The 17404-nt window shown below is 47.9% G+C and overlaps 1 protein-coding gene across 10 annotated transcripts in view; it reads right to left on the bottom strand.

Annotated features, from left to right (window-relative positions):
* Positions 1 to 17: 17 nt before the first annotated feature.
* Positions 18 to 17404, bottom strand: part of RHOA (ras homolog family member A) — a 61049-nt gene continuing 43662 nt past the window's right edge. For all 10 annotated transcript variants that reach the window (XM_063610697.1, XM_063610663.1, XM_063610673.1 and 7 more), the window contains 3 exons: positions 12590 to 12710; positions 4231 to 4361; positions 18 to 1562 (listed from right to left, as the gene is read on the bottom strand). In XM_063610697.1, the coding sequence (XP_063466767.1) occupies positions 1389 to 1562; positions 4231 to 4361; positions 12590 to 12710 (426 nt within the window). In that variant the 3' untranslated portion in view covers positions 18 to 1388. The remainder of the gene's footprint in view (positions 1563 to 4230; positions 4362 to 12589; positions 12711 to 17404) is intronic.

The raw sequence follows: 17404 nt of genomic DNA, 5'->3' as shown, positions 1-17404 counted from the left end.
CAACAGGATACAGGAAGTTTAGAAAACTGCCTTTATTCTATTAGTAGTTGGAAAAATTAACTGGTACAGAAAAAAAGTTTAGTCAGCTGGAGAGAAGACTGAGTGCCACCCATGAGAACTGGTGGCTCCTCTGGGAGGGAACCTGGATACAGTGAGGAGAAAAGAGCACTGTGAATTAGAGCCAGACGCTGAAGTCCAGGTGAGACAGGTTATGCCACCTTCCAAAGTGTCTAATTGCCTCAGGCGTGAAACCAATTCCTATTTACTTAGCCCAGCTCCAGATAGGGGTACTGAGATACATGGGGCCGAAAAGGGGTAATATGGCCATCTTTTATCAGAAAAAGTGACAAAACGGGAATTTAAAAAATGAATTTTCCATCTGACTTTATTTCCAAATACACTTTCTTTTTTAAAAAACCAATACACTTTCTTTGGGGATGACAAATATCAGTATTAGGAAATCCAATTATACAAAAAATACTACATCTAGTCTGGGGTAGATATATTTATTTTTGGTAACATACATTAAGTGGCACTAATTACACAGTAACTATAAGGTAACTAACATGAAGCCACAGAACTGTAACTCTGCCACAGCTGCATGAACTTGGGCTTTTCTGGTTGAGCCCATTTTCTTTTTTTTTTTTTTTTTTTTTGAGACGGAGTCTCGCTCTGTCGCCCAGGCTGGAGTGCAGTGGCACAATCTCGGCTCACTGCAACTTCCGCCTCCCGGGTTCACGCCATTCTCCTGCCTCAGCCTCTCCGAGTAGCTGGGACTACAGGCGCCCGCCACCACGCCCGGCTAATTTTTTGTATTTTTAGTAGAGACGGGGTTTCACCGTGGTCTCAATCTCCTGACCTCGTGATCCGCCCGCCTCGGCCTCCCAAAGTGCTGGGATTACAAGCGTGAGCCACCGCGCCCGGCCGCAAGCCCATTTTCAAAAAACTGCCCACCCCAGAGCTATGCCAACAAAATCTGTCAAGGAGTAAAGCCCTGAAGTGGTGACTCACCAGAGTACCTTGCAGCTGACAAATAATAGGCAGGACATGTTAGTTATAAAGTAGTTACAGCCTAATTCACAAAAGTTACCAACTGTTTCTCTTTCTAGAAAGAAGCAAGAAGTTAAGAAATTCCTTGAATTAGCGCCTGGTGTGTCAGGTGGAAGTGCAGAGGAGGGCTGTTAGAGCAGTGTCAAAAGGACCCTGGTGGGCCAGACGGGTTGGACATCATTAATAATCATAGTTGGCTTCTAAATACTGGTAGCAAGATGACTTCTGATTTGTAATCTTAGGTAAATTATAAATGAAAAAGGCCAGTAATCACACACTAAGATTAATAAACAGCACTTCAAAATTAACCGCATAAGGGCTGTGCTTGCAGCAAGGTTTCACAAGACAAGGCACCCAGATTTTTTCTTCCCACGTCTAGCTTGCAGAGCAGCTCTCGTAGCCATTTCAAAAACCTCTCTCACTCCATCTTTGGTCTTTGCTGAACACTCCATGTACCCAAAAGCGCCAATCCTGTTTGCCATATCTCTGCCTTCTTCAGGTTTCACCGGCTCCTAGCAAAGAGAAAAAAATAGTCCTTTTAGCTAATAGTGTCGCATACATATAGTAAGTAAAGAGTATTCAAATTCAGCTAAAAGATTTTTTTTTCTTTTTTTGAGACAGTTTTGCTCTTGTCGGTCGCCCAGGCTGGAGTGCAATGGCATGATCTCAGCTCACTGCAACCTCCACCTCCTGGGTTCAAGCGATTCTCCCGCCTCAGCCTCCCGAGTAGCTGCGACTACAGGTGCCCACCACCACGCCCAACTAATTTTTTAGTAGAGATGGGGTTTCACCATTTTGGCCAGGCTGGTCTCGAACTCCTGACCAAGTGATCTGCCCACCTCGGCCTCCCAAAGTGCTGGGATACAGGCATGAGCCACTGTACCCAGACTAAAAAAAAAAGACTTTCAAAAGCTGTTAAACTTGGCCGGGTGTGGTGGCTCACACCTGTAATCCCAGCACTTTGGGAGGCTGAGCTGTGCAGATCACGAGTTTAGGAGATCAAGACCATCCTGGCCAACATGGTGAAACCCCTCTTTACCAAAATACAAAAAATCAGCTGGGTGTGGTGGTGGGCGCCTGTAACCCCAGCTACTCAGGAGGCTAAGGCAGGGGAATTGCTTAAACCTGGGAGGCGGAGGTTGCAGTGATCCAAGATTGTGCCACAGCACTCCAGCCTGGTGACAGAGTGAGACTCCGTCTCAAAAAAAAAAAAAAAAAAAAAAAAACTGCTAAACTTATGAAATTTTAAAACTGACATATGGTAACTAACCCCTACCAAACATAAAATCTCCAATAAACATGGTATTCACTGGGAAGTAGAAAGAGGGAAGAGGTCAGAGGAGCCCTGGAAGGTTAAGGAGTCAATCAAGAGCAAAATTACTCAAGCTACCAATCCAGAACTAAATGCCCTGAAGGAAATAGAGCCTACCCTTGACATTCAGACAGAGAAACCTGAGTAAGAGAACTTAGGTTGAAGATCTCAATGCTTCTCCTCCAGTGAGGAAGCCCTGCCATTAGGCCAGCTGGTTTCTGAGAGGCCAAGATGCCACATCCATCATCACTTTTAAAAAGGCATTAGGGCCGGGCACGGTGGCTCACGCTTGTAATCCCAGCACTTTGGGAGGTGAGGGCGGGCGGATCACGAGGTCAGGAGATCGAGACCACGGTGAAACCCCGTCTCTACTAAAAATACAAAAAAAAAAAAAAAAAAAATTAGCCGGGCGTGGTGGCAGGCACCTGTAGTCCGAGCTACTCGGGAGGCTGAGGCAGGAGAATGGTGTGAACCCGGGAGGTGGAGCTTGCAGTGAACTGAGACTGAGCCACTGCACTCCAGCCTGGGGGACAGAGCAAGACTCTGTCTCAAAAAATAAAATGAAATAAAATAAAATAAAATAAATAAATAAAAATAAAAATAAAAAGGCATTGGGAGTGGGGGAGAGGGAAGGCATTAGGGCTTTCTATCTGGACTCCCAGCCTTCATGATTTCCTTATCTTTCAGTTGCCACTAATTTATCTTTGGCCTCACATGTACCAAAGTAATAGCTAGGGAAGGCAATCAAGAGTCTTAACAGGGCCGGGCGTGGTCGCTCACAACTGTAATCCCAGCACTTTGGGAGGCCAAGGCGGGCGGATCACAAGGTCAGGAGATCGAGACCACGGTGAAACCCTGTCCCTACTAAAAATACAAAAAATTAGCCGGGCGTGGTGGCGGGCACCTGTAGTCCCAGCTACTTGGAGAGGCTGAGGCAGGAGAATGGCGTGAACCCGGGAGGCGGAGCTTGGAGTGAGCCGAGATTGTACCACTGCACTCCAGCCTGGGCGACAGAGCGAGACTCCGTTTCAAAAAAAAAAAAAAAAAAGAGTTTGAGACCAGCCTGACCAACATGGAGAAAACCCATCTCTACTAAAAATACAAAAATTAGCCAGGCATGGTGGCACATGCCTGTAATCCCAGCTACTTGGGAAGCTGAGGCAGGAGAATCACTTAAACCTGGGAGGCTGAGGTTGCGGTGAGCCGAGATAGCACCACTGCACTTCAGCCTGGGTGACAAAAGCAAAACTGTGTCTCAAGAAATAAAAATAAGAGTCTAACAGAGGCCGGGCACAGTGGCTCACAACTGTAATCCCCACACTTTGGGAGGCAAAAGCGGGCAGATCACTCGAGGTCAGGAGTTCAAGACCAGCCTGGCCAACAGGGTGACACCCCATCTATACTTTAAAAAAAAAAAAAAAATTAGCCAGGCATGGTGGAGGGCGCCTGTAGTCCCAGCTACTCGGGAGTCTGAGGCAGAAGAATCGCTTGAACCCCGGAGGCGGAGGTTACAGTGACCTGAGATTGCACCACTGCACTCCAGCATGGGTGACAGAATGAGACTCCGTATCAAAAAAAAAAAAAAGAAAGTTCCTACATCTATAGCCACTGACTACTAGCTACTGATGAAATGGTTCATTCTCAGGCCAGCAGTCCTTATGGGCATAGCACTACCTCATAAAAAAAATTCCATCTCACAGGACTAGTGAACTATCTTATCCCAATTAATAAGGGACAGAGGGCCACAGAGGGGCTTCTGAGCCTCTAAAACAACCTGGCCTGTGAAGGTTCCTGCTGGGCTCCCCAAACCTCCAAACTTGGGGCCCTAGTTCAAGAACACTACAAGACAGTCCTGCCCCAGATCATGCCTGCTTCATCTTGGCTAGCTCCCGCCTTGTGTGCTCATCATTCCGAAGATCCTTCTTATTCCCAACCAGGATGATGGGCACGTTGGGACAGAAATGCTTGACTTCCGGGGTCCACTTTTCTGGGATGTTTTCTGAAAGAAAAATGTGGAGAATTTGGGGATACATACAATTCTATCTTGAAGACTTTCCAAGAACCTCAGTGAAATTGCAGAGACACTTTCTTTGTGGCTTCCGAAGAATGCCAGACATTTAACGAAACCCACTAGTTTCAAAACCATAAAAAAGGGGAAATATAATCCCTTTCCTTTAAACAGAGAACCACCAGCTTTTTCTCAGTCCAGCCGAGAGTGGTGCTGAGCATCTCTGTAGGTGGGCCCCGAGTAAGGGCTCTGGAGGAGCAAAAGATCCACAACACAAGGTAGTTTCATGGGGGGTACTTCCTGCCCCACAAAGGCAGACACTTTACAGGACATCTGTCACTGCTGGTAGATGATTCTGACATAGCTTACAGAAGGGGTCCCCATTCTAGGGCAGCAGCTGACCCAGAGTCCACATGCTCTAACTTGTTCATGGACTGTCAGCGTAACTTCTACCCTATGGGGTTTACTGGTATTTCAAATGGCTCAAGAGTGACTTTTGGTCGGGAGTGGTGGCTCACATCTGTAATCCCAGCACTTTGGGAAGCGAGGTGGGCGGATCATGAGGTCAGGAGATCGAGCCCATCCTGGCTAACACAGTGAAACCCTGTCTCTACTAAAAATACAAAAAAATTAGCCGGGTGTGGTGGTAGGCGCCTGTAGTCCCAGCTATTCTGGAGGCTGAAGCAGGAGAATGGGGTGAACCCGGGAGGCAGAGCTTGCCGTGAGCCGAGATCGCGCCACTGCACTCCTGGGCGACAGAGCAAGACTCCGTCTCAAAAAAAAAAAAAAAAAAAAAAGTGACTTTTGAAAATAACCAAAAGAGGCTGGGCGTGGTGACTCGCACTGGTAATCCCAGCACTTTTGAGAGGCTGAGGCAAGTAGACAGCTTGGGCCTAGGAGCTCAAGAACAGCCTGTGCAACATGGCTAAACCCCATCTCCAGCCAGCGTGGTGGCTCATGCCTGTAATCCCAGCACTTTGGGAGGCTGAGGTGGGTGGATCACCAGAGGTCAGGAGTTCGAGACCAGCCTAGCCAACATGGCAAAACCTCATCTCTACTAAAATTACAAAAATTAGCCGGGTGCGGTGGCACACACCTGTAGTCCCAGCTACTTGGGAGGCTGAGGCAGGAGAATCACTTGAACCCAGGAGGTGGAGGTTGTGATGAGTCGAGATCACCACACTACACTCACTCCAGCCTGGGCAACAGAGTGAGACTCTGTATCAAAAAAATAAAAAACCCATCTCCACAAAAACATACAAAAACTTAGCAGTTTACAGTGGTACATGTGCCCACATTCCCACCTACTTGGGAGGCTAAGGTGGGAGGATCACTGAAGCCCAGGATTCAAGGTAGCAGTGAGCTATGATCACGCTACCACTGCACTCCAGCCAGGGTGACAAAGTGAGACTTCACCTCTTAAAAACAAATAAATAGGCTGGGCGCAGTGGCTCACGTCTATAATCCCAAAACTTTGGGAGGCCGAGGCAGGTGGATCGCCTTAGGTCAGGAGTTTGAGACCAGTCTGGCCAACATGGTGAAACCCCATCTCTATTAAAAATACAAAAAGATTGCCAGGCGCAGTGGCTCACGCCTATAATCCCAGCACCGTGGAAGGCTGGGGCGGGTGGATCACCTGAGGTCGGGAGTTTGAGACCAGCATAACCAACATGGAGAAACCCCGTCTCTATTAAAAATACAAAATTAGCTGGGCGTGGTGGCGCATGCCTGCAATCCCAGCTACTCGGGAGGCTGAGGCTGGAGAATTGATTGAACCGGGGAGGCGGAGGTTGCGGTGAGCCGAGATCCTGCCATTGCACTCCAGCCTGGGCAACAAGAGCGAAACTCCGTCTCAAAAACAACAAAACAAAACAAAAAAATTAACTGGGCATGGTGGTGCACGCCTGGAATCCCAGCTACTAGGAAGACTGAGGCAGGGAAATTCCTTTAACCAGGGAGGTGGAGGTTGCAGTGAGCCAAGATCATGCCACTGCCCTCCAGCCTGGGCGACAGAGCGAGACTCTGTCTCAAAAACATAAATAAATAAATAAAATAAAATAAATAGGCCAGGCACAGTGGCTCATCAGGCCTGTCATCTCAGCACTTTGGGAGGCCGAGGCAGGTGGATCAGGAGTTCGAGACCAGTCTGGCCAACATGTTGAAACCCTGTCTCTACTAATAATACAAAAATTAGTCGGGCGTGGTGGTGCATGCCTGTAATCCCAGCTACTTGGGAGGCTGAGGCAGGAGAAGTGCTTGAACCTGGGAGGCAGAGTGCAGTGAGCCAAGATCGCACCATTGCACTCCAGCCTGCGTGACAAGAGCGAAAGAAAGTCTGTCTCAAAAAAACAAAAATAAAAATAAATAAAACAGCATACAACCATGACCCACCTCTACAAATGTTATTTGTAATATTTACTGTTACTGGGTTTACTGTTGTTATTTTCTGATTTACTTTTTTGGGGGCATTGAGGGGAGCCTATTCTGTCTTCCCTCATCTCGAACAGAAGTTCTTTTTTTTTTTTTTTGAGATGGAATCTTGCTCTGTCGCCCAGGCTGGAGTGCAGTGGCACGATCTCAGCTCACCACAACCTCTGCCTCCCAGGTTCAAGCACTTCTCCTGCCTCAGCCTCCCGAGTAGGTGGGATTACAGGCATCTGCCACCACGTCCGGATGAATTTTTTTGTATTTTTAGTAGAGACAGAGCTTCACCATGTTGGCCAGGCTGGTCTTGAACTCCTGACCTCAGGATCCACCCACCTTGGTCTCCCAAAGTGCTGGGATTACAGGTGTGAGCCACAGTGCCTGGCCTAGAATAGATGTTCTATTAGTAGGTGCTGTAGTTATTTCCTGAATATGTGAAATTATACCAATAGTCTACCCCCTTCCTGGAGTTTGAGGTACATAGAATTTGAATAAATTGACTCGTCACTTTTGGTGAATAAATTTTCAAACTTTATCTATTTGTTTTTTTTTTGAGACAGAGTCTCACTCTGTCACCTAGGCTGGAGTGCAGTGATGCGATCTCGGCTCACTGCAACCTCTGCCTCCCAGGTTCAAGCAATTCTCCTGCCTCAGCCTCCTCAGTAGCTGGGATTACAGGTACATGCCACCACACTTGGCTAAGTTTTGTATTTTTAGTAGCGACGGGATTTCACTATGTTGGCCAGGCTGGTCTCAAACTCCTGACCTCAGGTGATCCGCCGGCCTTGGCCTCCCAAAGTGCTAAGATTACAGTCATGAGTCACCGCACCTGGCCCAAACTTAATTTTAAATGTTTAATTCAGTATGTTGATCACGTGTAATCTCTCCCAGCCCCAAAGTAATGTGATCATATCAGGGCACATTACACGGATTTACAGTAGGGTTTCACAGGGGGACTTTGGGAATTCCAGAGAACTAAATAGAGAAAAGAAATCTTTATCTACATCAGGAGTCAGAAAATAAAATCTTGCCCACAGTAGACATAGGGTCTCACTATGTTGATCAGACTGGTCTCAAGCTCTTGAGCTCAAGTGATCCTCCCACCTCGGCCTCTCAAAGCTCTGGGATTATAGATGTGAACCACTGTGTGCCTGGTCTATATATTAATTTAAAAGCTTAGGCTGGGTGCGGTGGCTCACGCCTGTAATCCCAGCACTTTGGAAGGCCAAGGCAGGTAGATCACGAGGTCAAGAGATCGAGACTATCCTGGCCAACATGACGAAACCCCGTCTCTACTAAAAATACAAAAATTAGCTGGGCGTGGTGGCACATGCCTGTAGTCCCAGGTACTTGGGAGGCTGAGGCAAGAGAATCGCTTGAACCTGGGAGGCGGACGTCGCAGTGAGCTGAGATCGCACCACTGCACTCCAGCCTGGCAACAGAACAAGACTCCATCTCAAAAAAAATAAATTAAATAAATAAATAAAAACAGTATCTCTGGGTTTCAAAGGAGGTCTTTGGCTTTCAACCTCTTCCTTTTTTATACTATAGTCATGACTTTTTTCGTTCTGGCCCCTCCCACAGAGGGCAAGACCTAGAGAAGAGAGCCACAGTAGAAAGTGAATAGGCAAATTGGTCTCCTCTCTGATGCACACCTGGGGATAGGGTCTGGATGGTGGAGAATGCTGCACTCTGACCAGTTATCATTGCAGGAGAGTTTAATAGATAGGTGGGGCCCTTTTTCTGAGCTGACTGACCTAGCTTGATTTTGTTATGGGCCATTTAAAAGTTCTCAGTTATCTTGACTAGGGAGTCGGCAGAATCCCACCAGTAGTTTGCCTCACTAACATGTGTCATCAGAAGTCAAATGTCTGTATCAACAAAATAAAGAGCTATTAAATAGGAGTATACCATATAAATAAAAAGAAAATAAACTGGTGGCTGGGTGCAGTGGCTCACGCCTGTAATCCCAGCACTTTGGGATTGCCTGAGGTCAGGAACTCAAGACTACCCTGACCAATGTGGTGAAACCCCACCTCTACTAAAAATACAAAAAAAATTAGCCAGGCGTGGTGGCACACGCCTGTAATCCCAGCTACTCGGGAGGCTGAGGTAGGAGAAATGCTTGAACCCGGGAGGAGGAGGTTGCAGTGAGCTGAGATTGTGCCATTGTACTCCAGCCTGGGCAACAAGGCAAGACTATCTAAACCAAACCAAAACAAACAAAAATAAGCTGAGCAGGATGGCTCACACCTGTAATCCCAGCACTTTGGGAGGCCAAGGTGTGGGAAGATCACTTGAGGCCAGGAGTTCAAGACCAACTTGGGCCAACATAGAGAAACCCCATCTCTCTCTTTTTTTTTTTTTTTGAGATAGTCTCACTCTGTCACCCAGGCTGGAGTGCAGTGGCGCAATCTCGACTCACAGCAACCTCTGCCTCCTGGGTTCAAGCGATTTTCTCTTGCCTCAGCCTCCCAAGTAGCTGGAATTACAGGCTCGCACCACCATGCCCGGCTAATTTTTGTATTTTTAGTAGAGATGGGGTTTTGTCATGTTGGCCAGGCTGGTCCCAGACTCCTGGCCTCAAGTGATCTGCCCGGCTCGGCCTCCCAAAGTGCTGGGGTTACAGGTATGTGAGTCACCACGCTTGGCTGCAAAACCCCATGTCTACAAAAATATATATATATATATATTTTTTGAGACAGAGTTTTGCTCTTGTTGCCCAGGCTGGAGCGCAATGGCACGATCTCAGTTCACTGCAACCTCCACCTCCCGGGTTCAAGTGATTCTCCTGCCTCCGCCTCCCAACTAGCTGGGATTACAGGCATGAGTCACCGCGCCCAGCTAATTTTTGTATTTTTAGTAGAAATGGGATTTCACCATGTTGGCCAGGCTGGTCTCGAACTCCTGACCTCAGGTGATCTGCCTACCTCAGCCTCCCGAAGTGCTGGGATTACAGGCGTGAGCCACCATGCCCGGCCTAAAAAAATAAAAATTAACCAAGCACAGCAGTGTGTGCCTGTAGTCCCAACTACTGGGGGGGACTGAGATGGAGGATTGTTTGAGCCCAGGAGGTCGAGGCAGCAGTAAGCTGAATCATCCAACTGCACTCAAGACTGGGCAAGAAAGGGAGACCCTGTCTCAAAAAGAAAAGAGTGAGACTGAAGAGACAAAATGTTTTGCTCTGGAGGCAGTTTTTTCCCTCAAGAATTATACCCTAGATATCGAGGGCAAAGGCACACAGTCCTTCTCGTTCCGATAGGATCTAGGTGAAGTTATTTATGTGTGTATCTGATTGGAGAGTGTCAACTAGCTCAAATTTTCTCTGTGGCCTAAAGCTCTGCCCAGCCTCCAGGGCCTTCCAGCAGCTTCACAAAAGGAAGCCGTATTAGTTTGAAAACCAAAACTAGGCTGGGTGCGGTGGCTCACACCTGTAATCCCAGCACTTTGGGAGGCCAAGGTGGGTGGATCACCAGAGGTCAGAAGTTCAAGATAAACGTGGCCAACACGGAGAAACCCAGTCTCTACTAAAAATACAAAAAGTAGCCAGGTGTGGGGGCATATGCCTGTAGTCCAAGCTACTCGGGAGGCTGAGACAGGAGAATTGCTTGAACCTGGAAAGCAGAGGTTGCAGTGAGCCGAGACTGTGCCACTGCACTCTAGCCTGGGCAATAGAGCGAGACCCTGCCTCTAAATAATCAATCAATCAATCAATCACAACTGCTGAAAATGATCTAAGTGAACCAATGGCATGGAATACGTGCTCTTACTCTGTCCTGGGACATACTGCACAGAGGACTCAATCTTAGCTCGGCTCCTTGGGCCAGCATGACCTTAAACAAGTGGCTCAATGTATTGGAGCAACCCCAGTTATCATCATTAAGGTGTGGACAACCATAACAACACAATCACTCTAACACTAACGCAACCCGAGGCCACAAGTAGACCCTCAAAGGCTGTTGGTGGTAATGATGACAACATCTTTGACTCACCTGCTGCCCTGTCATGACAGGGAGGGCTGCAGCACAAGTTTATTAATAGATACCTCATCATCTTCAGCACAAACTGAAAGCAAGTTTTTTCAAGCCTGGTTTCACAGAATGTCAGGTCAGCATTCTTCAGTCTTTTTCTAAAGAATACTGACTTCTGGGTCGGGCGCAGTGGCTCACGCCTGTAATCCCACCACTTTGGGAGGTTGAGGCAGGCGGATCACGAGGTCAGGAAATCAAGATCATCCTGGCTAACATGGTGAAACCTCATCTCTACTAAAAAATACAAAAAATTAGCCAGTGTGGTGGCAGGCACCTGTAGTCCCAGCTACTCGGGTGGCTGAGGCAGGAGAATGGTGTCAACCCAGGAGGCGGAGCTTGCAGTGAGCCAAGATCGAGCCACTGCAATCCAGCCTGGGAGACAGAGCAAGACTCCCTCTCAAAAAAAAAAAAAAAAAAAAGGGCCAGGCGTGGTGGCTCACGCCTGTAATCCCAGCACTTTGGGAGGCCAAGGCGGGCGGATCACAAGGTCAGGAGATCGAGACCATCCTGGCTAACATAGTGAAACCCCGTCTCTACTAAAAATACAAAAAATTAGCCAGGCGAGGTGGTGGGCGCCTGTAGTCCCAGCTACTCAGGAGGCTGAGGCAGGAGAATGGCGTGAACCCCAGGGGGCGGAGCCTGCAGCGAGCCAAGATCGCGCCACTGCACTCCAGCCTGGGCGGCAGCGAGACTCTGTCTCAAAAAAAAAAAGAATACTGACTTACTGACTTCTGAATTATGTGGCTGTGTTTAGGCTAATGAAATGATCACATTCAATCTTCTATCAGCTAAGACACTTCAGAAAAAGGCTAAGACAGCAACCAAAAAAGAACAGTCTCTCCCCAAAAGAGATGGCTTTACATTTGGAACTCATCTAGTTTGCTTTTTTTTTTTTTGGGAGATGGAGTCTGCAGTGCAGTGGCACGATCTTGGCTCACTGCAACTTCCGCTTCCCAGGCTCAAATGATTCTCCTGCCTCAGCCCCTGGAATAGCTGGGATTACAGGTGCATGCCACCACACCCAGCTAACTTTTGTATTTTAGTAGTGACAGGGGTTCACCATGTTGCCTAGGCTGGTTTCAAACTTCTGACCTCAGGTGATCTGCCAGCCTTGGCCTCCCAAAGTGCTAGGATTACAGGTGTCAGCCACCGCACCAGCCTTAGTTTACTCATTTTTGTATTTGGAATTCATCTAGTTTACAAGGCAGTTAGATTTTTAAATAACATTTAATATTGTTTAGTAATAATAATAATTATTATTTTTGAGATAGAGTCTTGCTCTGTCGCTCAGTCTGGAATGCAGTGCCATAATCTCGGCTCACTGCAATCTCTGCCTACCAGGTTCAAACGATTCTCCTGCCTTGGCCTCCCAAGTACCTGGGACTACAGGCGTGCACCACCATGCCTGGCTAATTTTTTTGTACTTTTAGTAAAGACGGGGTTTCACCATGTTGGCCAGGCTGGTCTCAAACTCCTGACCCTCAGGCGATCCATCCGTCTGGGCCTCCCAAAGTGCGGGGATTATAGGTGTGAGCCACCGTGCCCTGCCTAGGTGGATACATTTTAAATACAGTAGCCACAGGAGACCTAGGCTGAAAGGGACCCAAGGCCCACGCTCTACAATCCCAAACTCCAGGACTCCGGCCACTGATGATGATTGCTTCTCTGAAGTTCATGTCTGCTTTTCAGCCACTTGATGCCCAGAAACCAGATGCCAACTAGCTACACAGGCAGTGATAAACATCAGGGTGCAGGGCCACTCACCTAAACTATCAGGACTGTCGATGGAAAAACACATCAGTATAACATCGGTATCTGGGTAGGAGAGGGGCCTCAGGCGATCATAATCTTCCTGCCCAGCTGTGTCCCACAAAGCCAACTCTACCTGCAATGGGAAAAACAACCACAGGGGTGCAAGGTTAATCCCCCCACCCACTTTTAGAAAAAGTGACACTTACCATAGTACACTGAAATGGCAGACGGTCTAAAACAATAAAACATAGCAGTATTTACATTTTTTCTTTTTTTTTTTTTTTTTTGAGATGGAGTCTTGCTCTGTCGCCCAGGCTAGAGTGCAGTGGCGCGATCTCTGCTCACTGCAAGCTCCGCCTCCCGGGTTCACACCATTCTCCTGCCTCAGCCTCCCAAGTAGCTAGGACTACAAGTGCCCGCCACCACACCCAGCTAATTTTTTGTATTTTTAGTAGAGACGGGGTTTCACTGTGTTAGCCAGGATGGTCTGGATCTCCTGACCTCATGATCTGCCCGCCTCAGCCTCCCAAAGTGCTGGGATTACAGGCGTGAGCCACCGCGCCTGGTTTTTTTTTTTTTTTTTTTTTGAGATGGAGTCTCACTCTGTTGCTCAGCAGTGGCAAGATCTTGGCTCACTGCAAGCTCTGCCCCCGGGTTCATGCCATTCTCCTGCCTCAGCCTCCTGAGTAGCTGGGACTATAGGCGCCTGCCACCACGCCCGGCTAATTTTTTGTACCTTTAGTAGAGACGGGGTTTCACCACATTAGCCAGGATGGTTTTGATCTCCTGACCTCATGATCCGCCTGCCTCGGCCTCCCAAAGTGCTGGTATTATAGGCATGAGTCACCACACCGGCCGAGTATTTACTTTTATGAGCATCAAGCTCAAATGAGAGTATGTTTAAATTATTTTAGGTTGAAATTTCTCAAAATTGAAAATCTGAGAGCCTACCTCTACAAAAACACCTTAAAAATTAGCTGAGTGTGGCCGGGCACGGTGGCTCATGCCTATAATCCTAGCACTTTGGGAGGCTGAGGCGGGCTGATTGCCTGAGCTCAGGAGTTCGAGACCAGCCTGGGCAACATGGTGAAACCCCGTCCCTACTAAAATACAAAAGAAATTAGCCAGGCGTGGCAGCGTGCGCCTGTAATCCCAGCTACTCAAGAGGCTGAGGCAGGAGAATTGCTTGAACTCGAGAGGCAGACGTTGCAGTGAGCTGAGATCACGCCACTGCACTCCAGCACTCCAGGCTGGGCAACAAAGTGAGCCTCTGTCTCTACAAAAATATAAATAAAAAATAAAACTTAGCTGAGTGTGGGCCGGGCGCAGTGGCTGATGCCTGTAATCCCAGCACTTTGGGAGGCCAAGGCGGGTGGATCACCTGAGGTCAGAAGTTCGAGACCAGCCTGACCAATGTGGAGAAACCCCATCTCTACTAAAAATACAAAATTAGCTGGGTGTGGTGAAGCATGCCTGTAATCCCAGCTACTCAGGAGGCTGAGGCAGGAGAATCACTTGAACCCAGGAGGCGGAGGTTGCAATGAGCCAACATTGCACCACTGCACTCCAGCCTGGCCAACAAGAGCGAAACTCCATCACAAAAAAAAAAAAAAAAAAAAAATTAGCTGACTGTGGTGGTGCATGCCTGTAGTCCCAGCTACTTGAGAGACTGAGGTGGGAGAACTGCTTGAGCCCAGGAGGCAGACGTTGCAGTAGGCAGAGATTGTGCCACTGCACTGCAGCCTAGGCAGCGAGACCTTGACACAATTAGAAAAAAACAAAAAAACAAAACAGATACTAGAACTGAACCAAGTGGCGTAATTCAAAATGTCAGGTCAAAAATAACTCTGGAGCTTACAGGCTGGGCACGGTGGCTCACACTTGTAATCCCAGCACTTTGGGAGGCCGAGGCGGGTGGATCACGAGGTCAGGAGATCGAGACCATGGTGAAACCCCGTCTCTACTAAAAATACAAAAAATTAGCCGGGCGTGGTGGCGGGCGCCTGTAGTCCCAGCTACTCGGAGAGGCTGAGGCAGGAGAATGGCGTGAACCCAGGCAGCGGAGCTTGCAGTGAGCCGAGATTGCGCCACTGCACTCCAGCCTGGGCGACAGAGCGAGACTCCGTCTCAAAAAAAAAAAAAAAAAAAAAAACTCTGGAGCTTATAAAAGTGTTTAATTATAAGTAACATTCTACTAGGAAAGAAAGCAGATAGGAGGGAAGAAATCAAATTTTTTTTTTTTTTTTTTTTTTTTTTTTTTTTTGAGACGGAGTCTCGCTCTGTCGCCCAGGCTGGAGTGCAGTGGCGCAATCTCGGCTCACTGCAAGCTCTGCCTCCCGGGTTCACGCCATTCTCCTGCCTCAGCCTCCTGAGTAGCTGGGACTACAGGCGCCCGCCACCGCGCCCGGCTAATTTTTTGTATTTTTAGTAGAGACGGGGTTTCACCGTGGTCTCGATCTCCTGACCTCGTGATCCGCCCGCCTCGGCCTCCCAAAGTGCTGGGATTACAGGCTTGAGCCACCGCGCCCGGCCAAGAAATCAAATTTTAAATAACATTCCACCAGGCATACAGGCAAGAGAGGAAGATATAAGACTATGTAAATTTTCTGCTATAATGTGGAAACCATGGAGACAAATCTGTATTTTGAGTTGGTAGGTAGGAAAAGACACCATGCTGGCTCTTAGGCAAGGCCTGAGATGACAGGAAAGCCTTTTTGGCTGTGCCTTTACTACTCAAGAAATGTCTGAAATAATGCATCACATAAGGTGAGAGTACTCCTTTCACATCCGGGTACATCCTCACTCTCCTGTGGTAGAAGGGTAAACTGATGCCTGGGCTCTGAATACAAGTCCCATTCAACACTGTCCAGCACTGCACCCAGCTCTGCTATCCCACTGTTATCACCAGACTCCATGTTAAACATCCTCTGTACAGAGGCCCAGGAGGTCTCCCTCCAATACTTGGAACACATCTTTCTTCTCTTAGCACCTTCACAACTCAAATTTGTTTCTAAATGATTTCTTCCTTAAAATTGATGGCTCTTCCACCCCCCAACTTTTGCCCCAGGATGCATCACAAAGAACCTCCACAAGGCCCACTGTACTTGTGTCATGTACACCATCATTCTGGCGTGTGTTACTAAGATATACTGATGCCCAATTATCACAATCTGTCTGCCCTCACAATAATGGAGCTCATTTACTCCCTGGCAAATCCCACTCTCCCAGCCCCCTCCACCCCATGGTGTTTAGTCATATATCCAGCCTCTATTGGCACTTGATAAAATGCTTCCAAGGTATTGAGTCTGTCTCATATCAGAAGGGGCCTTTTCATTGTGAGCAGGCCTACTCTTGGTACCATGATCACCTACAATCTTTTTTTTTTTTTTTTTTTTTTTTTGAGACAGAGTCTTGCTCTTTCACCCAGGCTGGAGTGCAGTGGCGCGATCTCGGCTCACTGCAGGCTCCGCCCCCCGGGGTTCACACCATTCTCCTGCCTCAGCCTCCCACGTAGCTGGGACTACAGGCGCCTGCCACCTCGCCCGGCTAATTTTTTGTATTTTTAGTAGAGACGGGGTTTCACCGTGTTAGCCAGGATGGTCTCGATCTCCTGACCTCGTGATCCGCCCGCCTCGGCCTCCCAAAGTGCTGGGATTACAGGCGTGAGCCACCGCGCCCGGCCTAATCACCTACAATCTTGTATGGTTCCCTAGGCTGCACTACTGCCTGTTTTTTTTGTTTGTTTGTTTTTTTGAGACAGAGTTTCGCTCTTGTCGCCTAGGCTGGAGTGCAGTGGCACAGTCTCAGCTCACTGCAACCTCTGCCTCCCGGGTTCAAGTGATTCTCCTGCCTCAGCCTCCCGAGTAGCTGGGATTACAAGTGCCCGCCACCACGCCCAGCTAATTTTTTGTATTTTTAGTAGAGATTGGGTTTTGCCATGTTGGGCAGGCTGGTTTCAAACTCCTGACCTCCGGTGACCCTCCTGCCTCAGCCTCCCAAAGTGCTGGATTACAGGTGTGAGCTACCGCATCTGGCCTTGTATTATTGCATACTGTTAAACGAATATTCCTACACAGTACCCTCTCCCATCTTGGGGACTCTTGAGTTGCTCTGAGGCAGGCAGGTAGTCTGTGATATGCTCTTCAATCACACACTTTTATTCCAGGGGACTCTCCTCAAGTGAGGACCTCCCCCTATCTTGCGAGGGTCAGTGATGTCCAAGGTTTGCAGCACAAGAAAAATACTCACAGACCATGCCTCAAGGTTTTAAGTTAAGGTCTCTAAATTTCTTATGGGCAAGATTCTGGTTGTTCCAAGATGCCCAGGCAGAGATGATGTTTCCAAGAGAACCAAAGAGCTGCTTCTAAAACATACATATTGCCACAGATGGAAAAGACCCTTCCAATTCAGGCTCACAGACATGCAGCAATTAACAGCCACTCTCTGGAGAAAATGTTAGGATACAACCAGTAATACACATTCACTACTAGGCTTTTGAGAAATGAGCTATGAAAATGCCAACCTGACATTGTTTCCCCAAGCCAATGGATCTTTCTAGGTATGGTGTATCAATCTAAGTTAAGTAAGAGGGCTATAACTTGACACCAATCCTGAAGATGTCATCACATTTCTACCTAGTTTGTCACAACTGGGCCCTGTGTCCATATAAAATCAGTCTTCCTATCAGGACCACAAAAACACCTATGTCCAAGCATCCATGCAGAAGACTGAGGCTGAATTAACACTCTGTATTGGTTTGCCACCTTCAGGGTACATCCCAAAATTCTGTTAGGCTGGTATTTGTTGTATTTTTGCCATCTATACTTG

This window comes from Symphalangus syndactylus, chromosome 1 (assembly GCF_028878055.3).
Source record: "Symphalangus syndactylus isolate Jambi chromosome 1, NHGRI_mSymSyn1-v2.1_pri, whole genome shotgun sequence".
Taxonomy (NCBI): Eukaryota; Metazoa; Chordata; class Mammalia; order Primates; family Hylobatidae; genus Symphalangus; species Symphalangus syndactylus.
This window is presented reverse-complemented; position numbering and strand designations above follow the sequence as displayed.